The sequence below is a fragment of the Urocampus carinirostris genome, chromosome 11, assembly GCF_059441175.1.
Source record: "Urocampus carinirostris isolate Australia breed hairy pipefish chromosome 11, RoL_Ucar_1.0, whole genome shotgun sequence".
In the NCBI taxonomy this organism is placed as follows: Eukaryota; Metazoa; Chordata; class Actinopteri; order Syngnathiformes; family Syngnathidae; genus Urocampus; species Urocampus carinirostris.
Window position 1 is genome coordinate 36625149 of NC_142359.1, and position 22171 is coordinate 36647319.

The following is a 22171-nucleotide window of genomic DNA, read 5'->3' on the forward strand; positions in this document are numbered from 1 at the left end:
CTCTGGGGGCATTTCTTTACCATCACGTTTCTGCTTCCTTTGCGATTAACTGCAACTGGCATTAGTTTGAAGGGTATCGACTTATGAAGCGCCGTCGCCCAAGAGGACACCTGCATGCTACGCTTTAACAGGGCACTATGAAATGTGTATTAGAGAAATGGTTACATATCAATTTTCATTTATTGTTTTTTCTGAATGAAACTTTTTTGTACCACTAAGAGGCACAAAATATTACACACTATCCCTTGAATAAATAACCTAACAAGAATAAAAGTCGCCAATGTAATTCACAGATCCATCCATGGTTCTGCAAAATATATGATTCACACCAATTTTTTTCTTTGAATAATACCGGAGAAATTGAAAAATTGTCCTTGAAAGTTCTTGAATTTGGCCATGAAAAGGTGTACAAACCCTTTACTTAGATTTACAGTAGGCTCTTGATTGACATTGTTCAGAGATGGTGTACAGCAGGGGTCGGGAACCTATGGCTCGCGAGCCATATATGGCTCTTTCTATGAGTACCTATGGCTCAGAGACCAATTTGATTGCATGCAAAATTTCTCCATCTTGTTCAAAACCGGGTATGTTTATGCTATTCAGGTACACGTAAAGCCAAACCAAAGTTAAATGCAAAGGAAACACTTCGCAGTATATATAGGGCACGTTTTTCACTACAATTTACAGTCAAGGTGTCACACAAAAAAAGGGGGGAAAAAAACTCGTTTTGGCTGTACAACGCTAAAGAATCCTTTATTTAAAAGTTCACTATATAATCTGTGTTCAGTGTTCAGATACTTTATGATGAATCCACAGAACTGTAAATACGCCAAAACACCGGAAGAGAACTTAGTCATTTGATTGGGTGAGTGGGAGGGATGGGTGGAGCTATGCAAAAAGTACAAGCATTCCCTCCCATCTCTCGCCAAAGGTAAGCACATAAGGCTCCCTATTCTTAGAATGTTGTGACGTTTTTACAAAATAAATGCTTGCATCTGGTTTTGAAACCAATATGTATGAAAAAAAGGGTCAAAAGGAGTTTAACCGATCTTGAGTAATTGCAAGAAAGAGACAAGTTTAAAGTGGTCTGTTTGTTGAATTTGGGACAGGGGCTCTGGCATTATTCTCTTTTCATAATTTTTATCAAATCATCAAAAATAAATGTGCTGAAGACTAAGCTTTTGTCTGGGGCGCGGGTTTAGCAATTTAGTAAATTTGTCTCATGATATATGGTGTGGCTCTTTCCCAAAATAAAATTAATATTTTTTGCTTTTATGGCTCTTTGAGTCAAAAAGGTTCCCGACCCCTGGTGTACAGTAACATGTCCAAAGACCGTTTTGGGAGCCAGTTACAGCCCATGATCCAATTTTTACTGCTATGCTGCATCTGTCATAAAATTAACAATAAGTGGCCGACCAATAATGTTGATACATTTGTACCAATAAAAACAATTTTACAACATTTAACCAGATGATGACAGTGCCCTTTGGCCACCTTGCCCTTGGCTTTCTGTGAGAATGTCCCCCCCACCACATTTTGGACATGGGGACTGATAATAAAAAAGGAAAGTTGAAGTTGGAGTGTTTTTTCACCGAAAAAAAAAACCTGTGTCTATTTAATTTGGCTGTCTTCAAAGAATATACTATTTAAGAGGCTGTGCCCGACGAAACATTTTGAGAACAAAAAGCTAACTGGTAACAAAGGCTGTGATAAGGTGAAATAAGGTGATACCACTGGAAACAGTTTTACCGGCACAGCAGCACTTTTTCACCGCACTCAAATGAAAATGGCTAAGACGAGCTACAAGGTCACAATTCTAATCACCAAGCACCACAAACCTTTCACGGAGGCTGAATTTATTAAAACCTGTTCAAAGAATGCCAGGCTGAATAGTCGGCCCTCACACATTTTCAGCTTACAAAATCATGCCCGCTTTATAAAGTGTTTGGACACCCCTAGTGTACAGTGTAAATGTCTTGAATTTGAATACGAATTCACTTTTTTGTTTTGTGGTCACGTCGTCGCCCGGCCATAAATCCGGCATCTGACACTTTGCTGAGTCGGCAATCCATCAAAATTCACAAAGTACAAGTCAAGGAAAGGTTTTTTTTCAACTCGCTAAACCCACACATCCCGCTTGTGACCACATTACAGTATTTCTTGACAGAAGGCAGCAAAGCGATACTTGACATTTAATTCCTTTAAAGCCACAAGGTATATAAACACAAATCAAGAGAACTACCATGTTGCGCGTCAGGGAGGCTTGAAATACAGTGCCTTGCGAAAGTATCAAACCCCATAGAACGTTTTGTCATATTGCCACTTTTCAGGGTTCAAACATAAAAATCACAAATTATTGTCCAAGATTCAGCTACAGTGCATCCGGAAAGTATTCACAGCGCTTCACTTTTTCCACATTTTGTTATGTTACAGCCTCATTCCAAATTGTATTAATTTAATCTCTTATCTCAAAATTCTACACATAATACTCCATTATGACAATGTGAAAAGGTTTTTTATAACTTTTTTTGAATTTATTAAAAATAGAAAACTAAGAAATCACATTTACATAAGTATTCACAGCCTTTGCTTAATACTTTGTTGATCCACCTTTGGCAGCAAATACAGCCTCAATTATTTTTGAATATGATCCCACAAGTTTAGCACACCTATCTTTAGGCAGTTTTGCCCATTCTTCTTTGCAATAAGTCTCAAGCTCAATCAGGTTGGATGGGAGACGTTTGTGCACAGCCATTTTCAGATCTCTCCAGAAATGTTCGATCGGATTCAAGTCTGGACTCTGGCTGGGCCACTCCAGGACATTCACGGAGTGGTTCTGAAGCCAATCTTTTAAGATCTTGGCTGTGTGCTTTGGGTCGTTGTCCTGCTGAAAAATGAACCTTCGCCCCAGCCTGAGGTCAAGAGCGGCGGCGCCCCCTAAACAGTTTCTCACATTCTAGTCAAAAACCCCAACCTTCGACTCAGTTTATGAGGGCGAACAAAGACAACTCTAACTGTAGATTAATATACGATCGCAGTTTTTTGCTGGATATGCGAACATCCAGAAATCCAGCGCAAATTTCGACGATCACTCTGGAGTGTTTACTTAGCCTCGGAGTGCTACGTCAACAGAACACAGCGGCCTACAAAGCAGCGAGTAAAAGTGGCAAGCGGAAGCGCTGTGACCGGGGAAGGAAACGAGGTTGTCGGGCCGGGCTAACGGCTCGGATGAAGGCTAAACCCTTCAAAACGCCTCTACCATCCATTTTCCTATCCAACGTCCGCTCCCTGGACAACAAACTGGACCATTTACAATTGGAATTCTCATCGAACCGCGAGTTGACGAACTGTTGTGCTTTAATTCTGACGGAGACATGGCTAAACTCATCTATCCCGAATGACGCTGTTAGCATTGTGGGGCTAACTGCTTTCCGCGCCGATAGAAGCGGCAAGCTCACCGGCAAAAGCAAGGGTGGCGGTCTATGCATTTATACAAACAACAACTGGTGTAGAAATGCGAAGATAATCTCGAATCACTGCTCACGAGACATTGAACTTTTGACGGTGATCTGCAGACCCTTCTACCTACCGAGGGAGTTTAGCGCGACCATCATTACTGCCGTGTACGTGCCCCCCAGCGCTAATACGAAGGAGGCAATGGACGTTCTCTACCGAACTGTGAGTGAACTGCAGCATGCTTACACCGAGTGCATTTTTATTGCGGCGGGGGACTTTAACCAGGCCAATATGAAAACAGTTCTCCCGCATTTCCATCAGCATGTAAATTTTGCTACAAGAGGTAGGAACACATTAGACCTGGCCTACACAAACATCAAAGGTGCATATAAAGCAGCCCCCCGCCCCCACCTTGGCTCATCAGATCACCTTTCTGTTATGCTAATTCCAGCATACAAGCCCCTGCTGACCAGAGAAAAACCTACAGTGAAGCAGGTGAGGGTGTGGTCTGAGGGGGCAATGGAGGCACTACAGGACTGCTTTGATTGCACTGATTGGGACATGTTTAAATCGGCTGCCACTTACAACAACAAAATAAATATAGATGAGTACGCCATTTCTGTGTCAGCCTATATCAGTAAATGCGCAGAAGACGTCAGCAATACCAAAACTATATGCACCCGTGCCAATCAGAAGCCCTGGATGACTGCTGAGATACGCAAACAACTAAAAGTACGGAACCTTGTCTTTAAATCTGGTGACATGGAGGCGCTGAGATCAGCGAGGGCTAACCTGAACCGTGCTATCAGACTAGCAAAGCGAACGTACAGTCAAAAAATCCAGGAACGTTTCCTCAACAAAACCAACACCAGGGATATGTGGAGAGGCATTCAGGCCATTACCAAATACAAGCCAACCACCGCCCCAGTGCAGGACACTAGCATGGACTTTCTGAATGACCTCAACAAATTCTTTGGAAGGTTCGAGGCACAAAACGGCACCACTGCAGCGAAAGCGGTTCCAAATCAGGACGAAAGAGCACTCCACCTGGACTCATCTGACGTGAGGAAGACCCTGAGAAGGGTCAACACAAGGAAGGCTCCAGGCCCGGACAACATTCCGGGGCGGGTACTTAGGGAGTGCGCCGATCAGCTGGCTTGTGTACTAACAGACATTTTCAACACCTCGCTAGACCAAGCCAAAGTACCATCATGCTTCAAATTTGCCAACATCATCCCAGTGCCAAAGAAACCCCAGATCTTATCATTCAACGATTACCGGCCCGTTGCACTGACTCCTATCATAATGAAGTGCTTTGAGAGACTGGTTAAAGAGCACATCACCTCCAGTCTCCCCTCCTCATTCGACCCCTTTCAGTTTGCCTACAGGACAAACCGCTCCACCAGGGATGCCATCTCCTCTGCGCTTCACCTGAGCCTGACACATCTAGAGGAGAAGAACACCCATGTGCGGATGCTGTTCCTGGACTTCAGTTCAGCATTCAACACCATCATCCCACAACATCTGGTAGACAAAATGAGACTCCTGGGTTTCAACACCCCCCTGCGGAACTGGCTGCTGGACTTCCTCTGTGACAGACCCCAATCAGTGCGGATAGGTCAGAACAGTTCAGATGTCATCTACCTCAGCACGGGCTCCCCCCAAGGCTGCGTCCTAAGCCCCTTGCTGTTCACCTTGATGACACACGACTGCGTCCCTAGGTCCGCCACAAACCACATCGTGAAGTATGCTGACGACACAACAGTGGTGGGCCTCATCAGGGATGACAACGACCTAGCCTACAGAGAGGAGGTGGAGCAGTTGGTGGGCTGGTGCAGGGACAACAGCCTGGTCCTGAATGTTGACAAAACTAAAGAGATCATTGTCGACTTTAGGAAAAACCAGCCCAACCATGACCCACTTTGCATGAAAAAGATGCACCTGAGCTCAATTTTGAGCTTCATGGCAAAGGCTCTGAATACTTATGTAAATGTGATTTCTTAGTTTTCTATTTTTAATAAATTCAAAAAAAGTAAAAAAAAAAAACTTTTTCACATTGTCATAATGGAGTATTTTGTGTAGAATTTTGAGATAAGAGATTAAATTAATACAATTTGGAATGAGGCTGTAACATAACAAAATGTGGAAAAAGTGAAGCGCTGTGAATACTTTCCGGATGCACTGTATATGTGAGAAACATTCATGACAAGTAAGCAAATACGGTATATACTCCTTTTAAAATTGTCCTATCAAATAAAAAATGTACATGTATGTTGCCCCCCTTTAAGTTCATAATTTGTAAAATCTATTTTTGCTGAGATCACAGCCCCATGTATTTATGGGTGTGTCTGCATACATTTTACACATTTTGAAACACAAATATTTGCCCATTCTTCCTTACAAAACAGCTCAAGTCACTTACGGTGGTGATCGTTTATGTTTAGGGTTGTCCTATTGGAAGGTGAACGTGCGCCCCATTTCAGGTCCCTTGCAGATTCCAACAGATTTCGCGCCAGAATCGCCTAGTATTTGACTCCATTCATCTTCCCATCAACTCTAAGTCAAGTCAAGTCATTTTTATTTGTATAGCCCTTAATCACAAAGGGTCTCAAAGGGCTTCACAGGTTATTACACAGACTATTTTTTCAGACTATTCTTCTTAGTACAGGCTGAAGAAAAGCGGCCCCAGAGTATGATGCTGCCACCACCATGTTTGACAGTGGGGATGGTGTTTTCAGGGTGATGTGCAGTGTTATTCTTAAGCCAAATTTACCAGTTTGCTTTCAGCCCAAAAAGTTCCATTCTGGTCTCATCTGACCAGAGGATCTTGTTCCATGTGTTATTTGTGTCTCCCATATGCTTTTATGGGTATTTTTATGGTATTCGTTCAGAAAGGGATTACTTCATGCGACCTTCCTAAAAAGGTCAGATTTACGCGAGTTTGACTAATAGTTGTCTTAAGAAGTGGTTTGTGGTGCTGCGGCACAAATTTAAACTGAGACCTAGTGACACACAGGTCCAGTCTAATTGTTTTTGTTAGTCATTTAAGAAGACATTAGATCATCCAGAAGTCATCAGGTAATTTCGGGAGTCAGTCGGCTGAGCTGAGTGAGCACTTACTTTACAGATTTTTTGTTATAAATATAATGAAAAAGGTTGAAAAGGTGAAACCCTAAAGATGCTAATATGACAAAATGTTCTTTGGGGGAGCAAGGCACTGCAGTCAATCAGATTGCACTTAAAGGAAGTCATGAGTCATGATTGTCCTCAAATGAAGGTCCTTTACAAAAATCACAGTAGTAATATCAAATGGATGACATAAATACAAAGTCTGTATCGAAACGAATGCGTCAGACAGTTTCTGACTTATCATTTTTGCACCTAACGGCCGTGTACCAGATCAAGCAGATGGCAAAGAGGGTCAAGCCCGAACCCAACAAAACCTTCTGGACCACGTCCAGCATTTTGATACGGTCCACCAGCTCCTCCTTGAGCAAGGCTGCAGCCTCGCCGCCCACTTCCGCCGTCTGAAAATAAATATAGAAGAAAACAGAAACGTTTGCAAATGCCGACCGTTGTTCTGAAATACCTTCCTACCCTTCGAGACGTCCTACCAATGCCCAGTGTGCATGTGCACACACAACTCTGATAGAGATTTCCTGTGAAATATGCACGTTTTGTCCTACCTATCATACGCTTCTTTGAAAACGCTGATACATTCCTTTGAAAGTTCTATTTAGTCTGTTTTCTGACGCAGCTTTTAAAGCTGGTGTTTTTTACTTTGGTAGCTTTTTAAGCATGGAGTATGCATGCGTGCTAACTCTCTTTTTTTGTCTTTGGTCAAAGTTTTTCTGAATTTCGCAGTATGATTATAATATTGGGGAAATTTCTTTTCAGCTACTGTACCGAGAGGTACAGTCAGTGCTGTTGCAGCAGATTGTTACCAAATTACCTATTTGCAGCGCTTATTGATATTCTCAGGTGGTCTCCCATCCGAGTAGCAACCAGCCTGCTTAGCTTCCCAAAATCGGGCCTATGGTGGTATGGCCCTAAACAGCTGTCAGCTCAGCCTACGGTAGGACGTTTCGATAGTGTAGGAAACTTCAGCAGAATCCAGGAGTCGACATATTTACCTCATTCATCCAGACCAGAGGAAAAACTATGCTTTCGTTGATTTTCTTCAATACCCTGCAGATAAAGTCAGCTCAAGTCATATTTATTTGTATAGCCCTTAATCACAAAATGATTCAAGGGCTTCACAGGTCACAATCATACCATTCTCTGATCTGAAACCGACATGGGGGCAAGGAAAACTCAAAGAGGTAATCCACTTCCAAGATGACCGGGCTACAATAGATTTTGCATTGGGTAACAGTACACATTGCACAATGAATTTTTTGAAAATAAATTCAGTAATGCAAATAAGTGTTAATTGCCTCTCATTACCATAGTTACAACAGTTTTTTGTACAGAAACAGTGGAACGTTTAGATTTTTTGTTGCAGCCCGTTGCTCTTTGGGAGATAAGCTTTGTTCATGTCTTTATGTAAATTGTTGCTGTTGACGCAATAGCAGACCACTTTACCACACAAATTACACTGGTATTGTCCTTTTCTGTATTTGAAAAAAAGTCTACACCACGCTGCGCTTCCTGTTTGCCTCTATCCTTTTTAGCTTCTGGTATCGGTGCGAACATTAAAGGGAATGTTGCTCGTAAACGGTAGCCGGGGCAAGAAAAAACAAGATTTTGAAAAATGTGACTCACGTGACAACTTTGGATGGTCCGTACATCATGTTGACCTGGATCCTTTTTGCGAAGCCAAGCGTGATTCCCGTAATCTGGTGGGAAGAGCGTACGGATGGTTTTGAGAAGGTTTCTTCTAAATCGCCACTCTCAATAATATACCTGTTAACTTACACCAGTGGTGTCATGCATGTGGCCCACGGCCCGGATTCGGCTCGCCAAGAGTCTTAATCTGGCCCGAAGGACAATGGCCAGAGAAGCGTTAGAGAAAATCTACCTGCAGTTTTAAATGTGTCTACTTAATGTTGACTAATAAATATTTCTCTCTCCCTCTTTATCTCTCTTCCCTTTCATTTTCTCTTTCTTTCTCTTTCTATGTCTCCCTCTCTTGTTTTCTGTTCACCCTCTTTTTATGTCTCTGTGTTCTCTTTCTCTGTCTTTTGTATCTCTTTCTCTTGTTCTCTCTCTCTCTCACTTTCACTCTCTGTCTCTCTCTTTCTTTCTTTCTCTTTATCTCTTTTATTTCTCTCTCTATCTTTGTCTCTCTTTTTTCTTTTTTCTCTCACTTTATTCTTCTTTCTTTTTGTCTCTCATTCTCTCTCTTTAGCTCTTTCTCTGTTTTTGTCTGTCTCTTTCTTTCTTTCTCTCTCAATGTCTTTATTTCTCTCTTTGTCTTTTTCTCTCTTTCCATTTATCTTGTTTCTTCTGTCTTTCATTTTACTCTCTCTCTCTTTCTTTTTCTTTTTCAATCTCTCTCTCTCTCTCTCTCTCTCTCGCTCTCTCTCTCTCTCTCTCCCCTTATTTATGTCTCTCTTTATGTCTCTCTTTTATCTATCCCTCTCTTTATTCTTGGTTTTCTTCTCCTTTTCCATTTGGCTCTCCTAATCTGTCTCTCTCTATTTCCCTCCCTATTTTTTTCTCTCTCTTTTGCTTTCTGTATCTCCCTGTCTCTCTCTCTGCTGTTCTTTTTCTTTCTTTTTTTCTTTCTTTCTTTCTTACTTTCTTTGTTTCTTTCTTTCTTTCTTTCTTTCTTTCTTTTGTTTTCTATCCATTTAATCTCTAGTTTGCCCTCTGCGATAGTGCTTTCTCCCATTCAGCTCCAGAGCTAAAAATAAGTTTGACTCCCCTTACTTATATGTTTACCCCGGAATTTATAAGTTTTGATCATTGAAAATCGTTTTATATTCTCCCTTTCTGGCTCTAATTTGTCACATTCATATCGTTGCGGTATTGAACATAATCCGTCTTGCTGTGAGTAAAAAGGGCCCGCTTTGTGTTCATAAGATTTATTATCGCTTTATACAGGGAATTGGGATCAATTATAAGGAGAGCAATTGGCTAATGTTGACAGGTATATGCAACAACGACTAATCTCCGGTGAGAAGGTGACTTACGGGTTCCACGTCCAAGTAGGTAGCATGGTGCTCCTCATGAGGGCTGAGTCCCTTTATGGCCTTATGCAGGGACGGAGAACCGTGGAGAAAGTGTGGCAAGGAGATGAAGATAGGCTGTCCTGCAAAGAGAAAAAGTCAAATAAACTCCTGTTTTTCCAGACAGACTGATGATCTCGAGTCACCGTCTTGACAGGAACTGAGGTCCAGCACTCCTGCTATGGTGCAGTTCATGGTGGTCTTGGGATTTCGGCAGTAGCAGTGGTTGTCAGGGTTGTCTACAGGCGAAGCTAAGGTGGACTGCAGCAGTCCAAAGCGATATACCGGGATCTCCTTCAGATCCAAGGAATACTGGAAGCTTGCTGACACTGACCTGCGTGTGATTGCAGTGACCTCTTGTGGCCTTTGCGATTGGTGTGAAAGGAATTAAATTACCTGCAGATGTCCGAAGAAAAAAAAAAGAGGGGCTTTGTCGGATCCACAAAGGGAGCAAAGTTAGAACCATCTGGAAGAGAGAGGTCAAGTCCAGTGATTTACTGAACAAGTATATTTTTCCATGCTTCCTTTGTTCCCTCACCAGTGCCATTGATCATGTTGCAGTACTTGTCGTTCCAAAACGTCAAGGTCCTAAAACAAAAACAATAAGAAGAGTCTCAAATACTGTTATCATCATCCTGTCAATTTCTGGTCTGCTCACTTAGATCCTTTCCACTTGTCAATCATGCCCACTTTGCTGATGTCTCCCTTCCCTGTGTAGACTGTGTAGTAACCGTCGAAAGTGTCGTTGAACTGGGGGACAGCATGAAGATTTCACTCGTTATTTAATGCTTGCAAAAATGCAAAAATGCTGGAGGTAAGGTACACCTGTCCAAGCACAATGTTGAAAGTAGTTAAATGCAGATAAAAGTATATAATGAAAATGATTGAAACATGAGTATGCAAATATTGAATTATTTAAAATTGTATTATCAAGAAAATACATGAAATTTTTTTTGAGAAAAAAAAAAAAAAAAACTAAATCAAATAGTAAAATTCCAAAAACAAGTACTAAAACACAAGGAAAAATACATACTAAGTGACCAAAATTCATTATTTTACTGCTCATTTTTAATCCTAGCCTTTTTTAGGTTTATGGGTAATTGCAGACGCAAGATGGCTGACAATTATGTCAGCTCCCTCTAGATGAAGTTGATGTTTCGAAAAAATAATACATAAAATACCTTTCTCGACCCACGACTGCTTTAAAAAAATGTACGTTTACTAGACATGACAGTTCATGTATTTTTGCTTATTATTTAAATAATTTTTTTTCTACCGCTAGAAAGTGCTAAAGAATACACCCTCTTAGAATTGTATGGAAAATAAGCAAAAAGTACGCGAATACTATATTTAATAAAAGGAAAATGTACAAACAAAACATTAAATAAAAATAGAAGTGAAGAATTGCTAAAGAATAAATATGCGATATTATTTTATGAAATACATTTTAAAAACGGGGCTGGCAGGGTTTGGTCAGGATAAAATACAAATATACATAAGGTAAAAACTTTAGAATAATAATTGATAAAATTGAATTATTATTTCTTCAAATGTCACAAGGTAAAACTATTGGAAAAAATAAATATCTCCAATTATTTTAAAATGAAAATACTAAATGCAAAGACGAGATATTTTGTGTTGAAACTGATGGACTTTCTTGTTTTTACTAATCATTAACTTTGAATGTTATGCCTCCGGCACGTGTGAAAAAAGAAAAAGTCACGATTACAACTGTGTTACAACACGTTTTCTTTTAAGAACATTCCATAAATGTCTGAAAACTGACAATTGTCATGATAGAAGCGTTGTAGGCGATTTTTGTCCCCATTCTTGACTAGCGCATACTGCAATGATTTTTAGTCCCTGCAAAGAGAACATGATGTTCATTGTTTCACTAAAGAGAATTTGGCTTGAAGACTCTTGAGACCAAGGATAAGCGGTGCAGAAAATGGATGGATAAATGGACTCGTCAGACCACAATTTTTCAAGGCATGAGCATTTGTAACAGTCTGACTCACAGGTGCAAAAAGGCCGATGGTGGCTTTCAGCATTGGGTCCTTATAACCCCAAAGCAGTTCTCTCACACTTCGATGCTGGAACAAGGACGAGTTGCTGGCTCTGATCATGGTCTCCAGAATGGCATGGAACGCATTTGGGATTTTTGAATACACCCCCTGATACAAAAAAGAAACAGGATAATTTTTTTGTTTCTACGAAAGAGATAAGATCACTTTTTTATACATAAGCATGACAATCTGATTAGAAATAGATAAGTGTCATGCTGACACTCTCCTTAAAATTCTTATCAGTATTGGAAAACTGCAAAGAGTTGTGTAACACTCCATAACGCCATGATGGAGCAGCAATTTTTTATTACTACCGTACATTTCTCATAGGGAAAGCGTTTTTGTTGTGACAATAGATACCTTTCTTAACTTGGGCTTCGAATGGAAAAGGAGTACAGAGCATGATTTGGGTTTCAGTGAAAGGGCTAAACTCAAGAACATTTACTGCATGGCCAATTACTTGATTCAGAATAAAATATGATAAGTTGTGAGTTATCTTTTGTAGGTAAGAGGGATAATTTAATTGCCTAGGTCTGTTTTCTGTGACTGACAGAGATTCTTGTTTGATTTTAAATGAAGAGTCACAGAACATAAATCCGTTTTTTTAAGCGGAGGTCAATATTTTTTAAAAGCACCAGGGAGCCACTAGGAGGCACCATGGAGCTGCTTGCGGCTCCTCAGCCGCTTGTTGCTGACCCCTGGTTCAAGATGAAAGATAGTAATTATATGAGTAATCCGTCCAATGTCTATGACCAATAGGGATTGTTATTTGGTTTCAAATGAAAAGTTGCTGAAGATTATTCAGGTTTCTTAGGTCGAGGTAAAAATTGAAAACGTATTGGTTGGGTACTTAGTTTATACTGCATGGCCATTTACTTACTTCAGGATGAGAGATGATAAGTAATGTGTTAAATATGGCGAAATGACATCTGAGCCCTTTAGTGTTACCTGTGGGGTTCCGCAGGGTTCAGTACTTGGCCCCCTTCTTTTCGCCATTTACATGCTTCCATTAGGTTATATTATTCGCAAGTATAATATTAGTTTCCATTGCTGTGCAGATGACACTCAACTATATATTCCATCGGAGGAATCTGCCACACTAAATTGTGAAAATTTGGAGGCTTGCCTCACTGAGATAAAAGAGTGGATGTCACTCAATTTCTTGCATCTTAATTCTGAAATGACCAAAATGTTAGTTATTGGTCCATCTAAATGCCGTGACTTATTCTCAAAAACTGCTGTGAACATTGACAAATGTCACATCACACAGAGTGACTCAGTTAAAAATTTAGTTGTCATATTTGACCCCGATCTGTCCTTTCAAACACACGTGAAGAAAATTACTAGAACCGCTTTCTTCCATCTTCGCAACATTGCTAAAATTCATCCTATGCTGTCTCAGTCGGATGCGGAGATTATAATTCACGCGTTTGTTACATCCCGTCTTGATTACTGTAATGCACTACTCTCTGGTCTCCCAAAATCCAGAATCAAGAGTGTTCAGCTGGTACAAAATGCTCCAGCGAGGCTTTTAACTAGGACAAGAAAGTACAATCACATTATGCCGATTTTAGCTAACCTACATTGGCTCCCTGTTAGCCTAAGATGTGATTTCAAGGTTCTCTTGGTATTATACAAAATCATACATGGACTTGCTCCCCCATATCTTTCAGATTTGATTTCCCCCTATGTTCCGGTCCGAAGCCTGAAAGCGCTGGTCTACTGGTGATCCCAAGAGCCAAGAAGTGTTCCGCAGGTTCGAGAGCGTTCTCCATCCGGGCACCGGTGCTGTGGAATGCTCTTCCCCCTGAGATCCGATCTGCAACCTCAGTGGAAATGTTTAAATCTAAGCTTAAAACACACTTCTACTCTATAGCATATGAATAACCTATATATTTTTTTGTTGTTGACAATCTCTGTACTATTTGTAATTGCAACGTCCATTGCAGCCTGGTCATCCTGAAAGGGGGATTACCACATGTGCGGTCCCTTCTCAAGGTTTCTTCATTTTCCTCATTTTGAGGTTTTTGAGTTTTTCCTTGCCCTCATGTTGGTTTCAGATCAGGGGATGGTGTAATAATAGTCTGAAATAATAGTCTGTTCAATAACCTGTGCAGCCCTTTGAGACTCTTTGTGATTAAGGGCTGTACAAATAAAAATGACTTGACTTGACTTGACTTAATGAGTTATCTTTTCTAGCAAATAGGAATGATTTATTTGCTTGAGTTTGGATTTCAAAAAATATATCTGGAATTGCTCAAAAAAAAAGGTTGAGGGAAAAATCGGAATCTTATATGTATGGTTACTTGATTTAGGATGAAAGATGGTAAATCTAAGAGCATCCGTCCAATTTCTGTGACCAATAGGGATTGTTATTTGATTTCAAATAAGGAGTCACAGATGATTAATGAGGCTTATATTATTGGAGACATTTACAGTGTCACCTATGGTTAATGAGTTTGATCCCAGATCATTGATACCTTCTTCATCTTGACCTGTTTAGGCCATACAACCCGTAGGATGCCCGATCTCCTGAAGCTAAGCAGGGTCTGGCCTGTTTAGTACTCAGATGGGAGACTGCCTGGTAATACGAGGTGCTGTAAAAAGGTTATTGGGCGCACACTGCTGCTCCAGCACTGACTGTAATCCCCTCTGTACAGTCGGTGAAAATTAATTTCTCCACGGGGACCAAATAATATGAAATAATGATGTAAATAATTAAATTCAAGTATTTTTGAGACCCGGTTTTTCCTGATGTCGTATCATCAGTGATTAGGTGCTATTAAGTCCATGTAGGCTGGTTAACATGTTCAAACTTGGGAGTAATGGTCGAGAAACGATTGATTAAATTAGAGTTAGCAACTATCAGGGATGGACGTGAATAACAAGGTTTGGTATACAGCAGTCGCTATAAAAATCGATTGGGTTGAAGGTAAAAGATTCACTGTCAATTTTTGATGTCTATAACAGCAATTGGCATCAGATGGCATACGGCAATAGTCCAGTATGAATCTGTAGCATTATTTGTAAGGAAAAGAAAAGATGAGGGAGGATTTATGTCCGGATATTTTGGGCAAAATTTGTCCTCAGCTGATGAGTGATGCTCCGTGGGTCATTTATCATAGCACAGCTGCTCGGCTCTTACTCACCGCCACTGCCAAGTTCAGGGAGGTGATGATGTCGTCCTCGGTGCCTACCGACAAGGACGGCTCAAAAATGGCACCCATCGGGAGCAAGAAGGAGACCGTGTTGTTGGGATTGAAGGTGATGTTCGCTTTGGGTAAGTATCTGGTCCTGCGAGAGTTTGATTGTCAACGTGATGTATAGTAAATAGTAGTTGGGTTGGGGAATCAAACCTTACATGTAGGTGTAAGGTCCCCTCTCCACGACCACCGGGTTGGAACCTTCCTGCACCACCTCCCTGGGGTTCTGGATGTCGAAGAACCAGAACTGTCTGTAGACCGCTCCCCCCGGCGCCAACCAGTTGTCGAAAGCCGGTGTTCCGTTCGCAATCACGGCTTCCTTGATCCCGACAGACAGGACTATTTTTAACCCGACTAACGGCACAGATGGTCGCTGACAATTTTTTTTGCCAAAATCAGATAAACTGATTCTACTGAACTGAACCACATACCTGAAACACAGTTTCTTGAATGAGGTTGTTCCCCACTGGGATGAGGATGCCCCCCAGCAGGGCCACCGCCGCACCGATGACGGCTCCGGTGATAAGTGCGCAGCTCCTGGTACAGCAGCCCATCTCCCCCCAAGTATTCACGACTGTGCCTTTGCAGCGTCTCTTTCTTTTGTATGCGCCGCTCGTCGCAGGGTTCAGTGTCAGCACGGCCGATGTCAAGTAGAAGGTGCACACCTTTTTTCTCTATATACGGCCGACACAATCTGAGCAGGTGATAACCAGTCGAAAGGTTGACCGGAGTGTCTTCCAAATGACTCACGTGCAGGATAAAGTCAACATTATGCTCTTCTGATAAGAGTACTTCAGATCCTCATTAGTCAGTCTTGAGTTAAATATTTTTTTCAGTTCTTTAGTAAACAAGCGCTAACTACTAGGAGCAAAGCAAAAAAAAAAAAAAAAAAAAAGATCATCTCCGCGTGTCCACATGATATTTTTACTGTCAGTTTTAGAGCATCTCTCATGCTGGGTAGCTTGTGGCTTATCTGGAGGCTCAGTTTGATTAGCTCCAAGACGTGACGTCAATTTTTGATTTGGATGTTTGTGCCAGAAGCTGACAAATTGCTGTGAGCGCTCTCGTTTTACCACTGGAGGGCAGCGTAAGTCACCACTAGATAATGGACAATGGCACGCAATTGTTTTGTGGGGTATGGTGGAAAAGAGGCAATTAAATTGGCCCTTTAGACCAGGGTTGTTAAGACTTTCGTGTAGGCCGGATTTATAAAATAATTTCAACTGGAAATTTTTAGTTTTGTTTTTCAGTGTTATGCTTTATCATTCAGACTACCTAAGTAGCCTACCCCACGCATAATTATCACGGATGACAAATGATCTTTTCTATGTATAACACTTTTATTTACAAACAATGAGCAGAAAATTATTTTCATGTTTGGAAACTGAATGCGTTAACTCGGTTATTCAAACAATTGAGGCAATGTATTTTTACACGCTATACAAACTTGAGCGGGAGCTTTGAAAAAAATGTTTTTCCCTTAATTGTCGTACCTAGTTGAAATAGATCAAAATGAAATACAGAATATAACTTTTAGCAGTGCATTTGCAATAAGGTTAGATTACATAAAATCAATACACTACTACTACTAAGCTGGCTGAGTACTGTACTGTATATCAATTTCTGCTCTCTAGCGGCCATACTGAGCATTTGTTTCTCATTTATTTAAAGAATAAATAAATCATAACTGTTGATAAGAATGCACTGGATAATTGTTTTTTTTTTTTTCACATAGTCAGAAATTTATGGCGGGCTGAATTGAATCACCCAAGAGGCTGTGAGCTGTATGTTTGACATGCCTGTATTTTACTTTGTTTATTTTGCCTGTTATGCTTACATTACACAGATGCACATGTCAGTGGCTTGCACTGGTTCAGGTTGTTTTTCTAATAAGGCTTAGGAAGTAATGGAATACATGTAACAGCATTATGTAATTAGGATACAAAAAAAATGTAATTATATTCCGTAACAGTTACCAAAAAAAAGACCTACCACAACTAAATTACAGCAGAATTTTCAAACTTTTTGGCGCCATCTACTGGCTCCTGTTATCACGCAGCCTTTGTCAAGCTTGTGTAAGTACTGTACAGTATGTGCATTTTATAGACTCACTCAATAATTTTTTTTGTGTTGACCTATTTTCTGGCTTCTGTCATCATTGCAGCTTCTTTCAAGCTCTTTTTGTTGCTTGTGCAAGTATGTGCATTTCTTAGATTCACTCGAATAAATTCTTCCTTTTTCCTCTTTTTCGAGGTTTGGTTTGGCGTTTGGACTGTACTTGAAACAGGCCTCTTCTTACTTTCACCATTTTCATGCTACACTAACAAAAAACTCCGGTGACAAGCATAAAGTTAAGTCACATTGGTTAATTACTAAAATATTGTGGTTCTTGGATTATGTAACTGACTACATTTTTCAACAGGTAACTAGTAGCTGCATTGGAATACATTTTTAAATTAACCCTCCCAACTCACTTTCACGACCACAAGCCAACAACCACAAATGCCTCTAAACTCCCCTATAAAAGCCCCCTCCCCACTTCCTTCCCACACAAAAACCACTGTTGGACAGTTGTTTATGCTACAGGAACTTGTTGTCTCGCCAACAACCTTTGGCCGGGCTGTTGACTGCAGAGGCTCGCACTTGACTCCAGCGGCTGAATTATTTAAACCACAAACAATGACTGATGTACGGATGAATGAGCAGGCATGGGGACCGTGTCTGTCTTTTACCGCTCGCAGGCTTTTGTTCCCATGGGAACATATACAGTATGTAGATGTACCTAATATGTTCCCTTTTTTTCACAAATACGCACATCTATAATTAAATGTGCATCTGTGTCATGCAATTGTATTGTAGGCAGAAAACAATGTTTGATTTTTTTTTTACTTCTGTTTAGAAAAAAACAAATCTCACAAATTAAGCAAAAACCTTAGCCTGTTTATATATTGATGGCAGTGTCGGGCAGTGCATTTCACACCAAGGCCTTCAGTGATGCCATTTGGTTTGCTAACAAACCGGCTCTATCTATCTCTATATATCTATCTGAGGAATGCTCTGAATCAGTGGCTTTGGAAGTAAGTGTCAGAAGCTGGTTCCCCACCAATCAAGAGCTGGTTGGCTTAGAGGCGCTTTTTTCCCTCTTGCCATTGGTCAATATGCATGTGTAAACAATGCCCAACTGAGTTCAAAGAGCCTTTTTCTTTGGTTTTCCACCTCACCTATCTGCTTGTATCTTACTTTGAGCATCGCTGTTCCAGGACTCACAACACATTAGGAAGCAGGAAAGAGGGGAGGGGACACTCGGAGTGGAGAGTAATTTCATGCTTGTCCTCAGGGTTTTTTGTCCGTGCAGTCTGAAAAATGGTGAATGTAAGAAAAGGGCCGTTTCAAGTACAGTCCAAGCGCCAACCCTAACCCTAAAAAAGATTTAAAAACCTCCTGTGTGGAGTTTGCAAGTTCTCCCCGTGCTTGCGTGGGTTTCCTTCGGGCACTCTGGTTTCCTTCCACGTTCCAAAAACATGCATGTCAGAGTTATGGGCCAGTCCAGATTGTCCCTAGGTGTGAATGAGTGAGCGAATTGTCTGTCTCTGTGTGCCCTGCGACTGGCTGGCAACCAGTTCAGGATGTCCCTTGTTCACTGCCTGAAGATAGCTGGGATGGGCTCCAGCACCACTGCGACCCTACTGAGGATAAGCAGAGCAGATAATGGATGGATGGATGGATGACTAGTTATTGAGAAAATGAGCTGACTGTGGCTGTGATCATGACTTTAAGCCAGGAGATGGCGGAGAGAGAAGAAAAAAATTCAAGCCGCAGACACCACCTTTAAATGTTTTAATTTATGTTTTCTGTGTTTTTCTGGGATAAACAGTATACATACATAACAAATGTAAAGTTTATTCTTGTATTTCATAGTTTATATTTTGTTTCACTAAAAAGTCCATATTTTAAATAACATTTTGTTGTGAGTTTTTTTTTTTTTTTTAGAGATTCTGAGTTGCTTGACATTAAAGTTGCTTACTGTAAAACCTTCTAAGTTTAAATGAGTTAAAAGTTCACTGTTGAGGGAAAACATTTTACTATAATTTAGTAGAATAATAGATTTGAGACTTTTTTGCATTACCACCTACTCGCTGATGTTTCTTGCTTGCAAGAAGCCTTGATGTTGCCAACTCGAAATTTGATTGGCTAATGTCCGGGGGTCATCAACAAGTGGCTCTGGAGCCCGATCTGGCTCTTTGGCACTCCCCAGTGGCTTTCTGGCGTTTTAAAAAAAATGTTGATCATTGAAAACTGTATTTTTTCTGTAAAACAAACATGACACACACATTCTTAACATTTTCCAAATGAATATAGATAGATAGATACAGTTAATAAATACAATATGAGCTGATTTCGTTTTAAGGCTAATAAAAGCTTTTCATTTTTTTGTGGTTCCAAACATATGGTTTTGTACTTGTTTTATCCCAATTTGGCTCTTTCAACATTTTGTTAGCAACTTAATCCAACAACTTTATCGTAAACTGATGTCAAGGGGGAAGCAATGAAAGGAAGCTGACAAACAGTTTGGAATTATTTAAGTATGGACAAAATAGATTTACAGCGGGTGACTTTGACATTTTTTAGGCCAAAACAAAATCCCTTGTGGGCCCTGATGGCCTACCACGGATAGTTCCTATCACATTACCTACATCCGGGCAACACTGGCAGCGGTGGCCATATTGGATGGGTGTGTGCATAAGTTTAAATTGTTGGTTTTGTGATTAAACTCCGAATTATGGCAAACAAAGCTTTAATTGAGTTGTGGCAATCGTACAAGAATGTTCCAGGTTATTTTGCAGTCACAATTTTTCACTGATCAATAAACAACACCCATACTTACTGTAGACAAACATGTGGAGGGGGGTTGAGGGTTCATTTAAGGTTCTTTTGGACTTGTTTCACCTGTGAAAAGCTCACAATAATCTGCCAGGCTTTTTAGCGTGCCCGGGCCATACATTGCACTAAGTAGGCCTTGCTCTGCCCTCCACTCACCAGATAAGGGTGGACTGTTTTCGGCCAGGCTTTTAACGACACTCCGGGTTCTCTCTAAAGCAGTGGCTCTCAACCAGTCTGACTTCAGGACCCACCATTCCACCCAAATAACAAGTCAAGATCAGATTTAGGAAATAATTTCACTTCTAAAATGTATAAAATAATTGTGCAGTTTGAAGCAAGGACAGTCAAATGTATTCCCAGTACCCAAACTAATTATAGAACGTGTATCTAAACATTGATAATTACTTGATAAAGTAGATAATAAATAATCATATTCTTGTAAAACTCATCCTTTCAAAGGCACTTCAGTAGATGACACTCGTGCATCAATTTCGTATTCCACAATATTTTCCTTCTTCCACTAAATCGTTGTTGTCACTGATTTCCGCTTTTCCTTCCTCTTATTGCTAACTTTCTTGGGACCCATTATTATGGGTAGAAAAAGGTAACAAAACCAACAAATTCACAATGAAATGAAATGTGTTTTTTCTCAAACATGATTGTTACGGTGTCGATTGACTAAAAAGGAGAAGTGATTGAGCAAGGTATTATCGCCATCTACTGTTTAAAGTGCCCAAGGTGTGTAGTTGACCTTCATTTTTTTCTTAGCATTATTTTGCCAAAGCAAAGGCCCACGACCCACTGAAAAGGAGCCGCGACCTACTTTTGGGTCCCGCCCTACCAGTTCCTTTCAGCAGGAAAAGAGCGCACTATTTTCTGATAGGCTTTTTGACGCGCATCAGGGTCGCATTGACTAAGTGATTTATTCTCCTTCTGCCCTATACTCACAGACAGGGTTGGGTAGGGTTACTTTAACTTGATTACTTTCAATTACCTTGGGATTACTCCAATACCAAATATGCTAATAAAAGACAAAAGAAACTAAATATGAATAAAATTACTAAATTTTGTGCAGGCTTGGGGAGTAATGGAACACATGGAACGGCAAAAATTATGTTGGCAAGCTGTTTGGATTTATTTTCATTTTGTTTCTGTCACATTTTATGTCAGTTTTGCCGGAGATTAAAGAGATCAAAGCCAGGAGAGAAAGCTTACCACGTGTTGTGAGTCATAATTTTATTTATATTTAGTTTCTTTTGTGTTTTATTAGCATATTTGGTATTGGAGTAATCCAAAAGTAATTGAAAGCAATCAAGTTAAAGTAACCCTACCCAACCCTGCTCACAAAGTACCGGTACTTAAAAAAAAAGGTTAGGTCACAAAGAAACGGTGCGTTCCACCTTCATTTGAACATCCACCACAATTATTGTACAGTCATACAACACCAAACCGTCTGACGGGCCCATTCAATATGGCCGTCTGTTTACATTGGCGGATGTGCATGACGTTACACAAAAAATATCAATAGTATTTTCATAAATACTTACTTACTTACTTACTTATTGCTCCAGCGAAGGTCGGGGGGTCCCGTCCCTGTGCGTTGAGCCGACCAGATGAACCAGGTTTTTCCAATGCTGGCGGTCTTGTGCCAGCTGTTCTGCATCCTCTACGGCAATAAATACTGTACGGTAATTATTGCTGATAAGATTGACAATGGGTTCCAACTATTTTGGAAATATATTGTACTTGTCTTGTCTTATATAATATTATGACTCAGTGACGAATACGTTGAAGCAAAAATAAATCTTTATTGTTAATTCTATAATAATCCTATCACCGTAGCTATATTATCCATTCCCAAATGCAAAAAAAATGCTCGAAAAATCTCTTCCACTGCCTTTCAGTGTGAAGCAAAACACTAAATTATATCTATAAAGTTTATAAAAAAACAGAAAGTCATCAAAATCCATCATATTTGTAATGATATTGGTATTTTATGTAACTTGCATTTCCCCTGGCTTGTTTGTTTGAATTTTTTTTCTGGTATTTTGGTTTGCCTTACAGTTCGATTGTACTGTTAACGCAACATTGCTGTGAATTTTTGAATGGAAAAATGTCTGCGTTTTTTTCAATGGAGCTTTTAAAATACAGTACTGTATACAATGTATTCTATACATGTATGGTTTACATTACAGGTAATTTGTTGAGCACGAGTGATTGTGCATCTGTAAAGTCAGCGGCTAGCGTTGTTTACTGTTATATTTCAAAGTCCGATTTCACAGTAAAGTATTGTAATGTCTCTTACTTTTACAGTTATAAACAAAATTATTCACAATAAAGAATTGGAATCAAATACTGTGAAGAACCTCTTTTTCCAAACAAACAATCGAAT

At 40.2% G+C, this 22171-nt stretch overlaps 1 protein-coding gene across 1 annotated transcript; it reads right to left on the reverse strand.

The window, feature by feature from the left end:
- Positions 1 to 5596: 5596 nt before the first annotated feature.
- cd36 (CD36 molecule (CD36 blood group)) lies at positions 5597 to 15633 on the reverse strand. The gene is made up of 12 exons (XM_088347206.1): positions 15330 to 15633; positions 15057 to 15217; positions 14845 to 14989; positions 11648 to 11803; positions 10288 to 10379; positions 10168 to 10217; positions 10026 to 10095; positions 9776 to 9963; positions 9594 to 9712; positions 8221 to 8294; positions 7590 to 7644; positions 5597 to 6983 (listed from the first exon to the last, which is right to left on the reverse strand). The coding sequence occupies exons 1-12, from the start codon at positions 15450 to 15452 to the stop codon at positions 6807 to 6809; spliced, it is 1410 nt and encodes a 469-aa protein (XP_088203332.1). The 5' UTR covers positions 15453 to 15633; the 3' UTR covers positions 5597 to 6806.
- Between the last annotated feature and the right edge of the window lie 6538 nt (positions 15634 to 22171).

What these genes read in the sequence shown, in the direction of transcription:
- cd36 (XM_088347206.1), bottom strand. Translation starts at nt 15,452, where the DNA reads ATGGGCTGCTGTACCAGGAGCTGCGCACTTATCACCGGAGCCGTCATC. An exon ending in CCCTGAACTTGGCAGTGGCG is followed by an intron (nt 11,804 to 14,844) that starts GTGAGTAAGAGC and finishes TTTTTGTATCAG; the next exon opens with GGGGTGTATTCAAAAATCCC. An exon ending in CTCTGGTCTGGATGAATGAG is followed by an intron (nt 6,984 to 7,589) that starts GTAAATATGTCG and finishes ATTTATTTTCAG; the next exon opens with ACGGCGGAAGTGGGCGGCGA.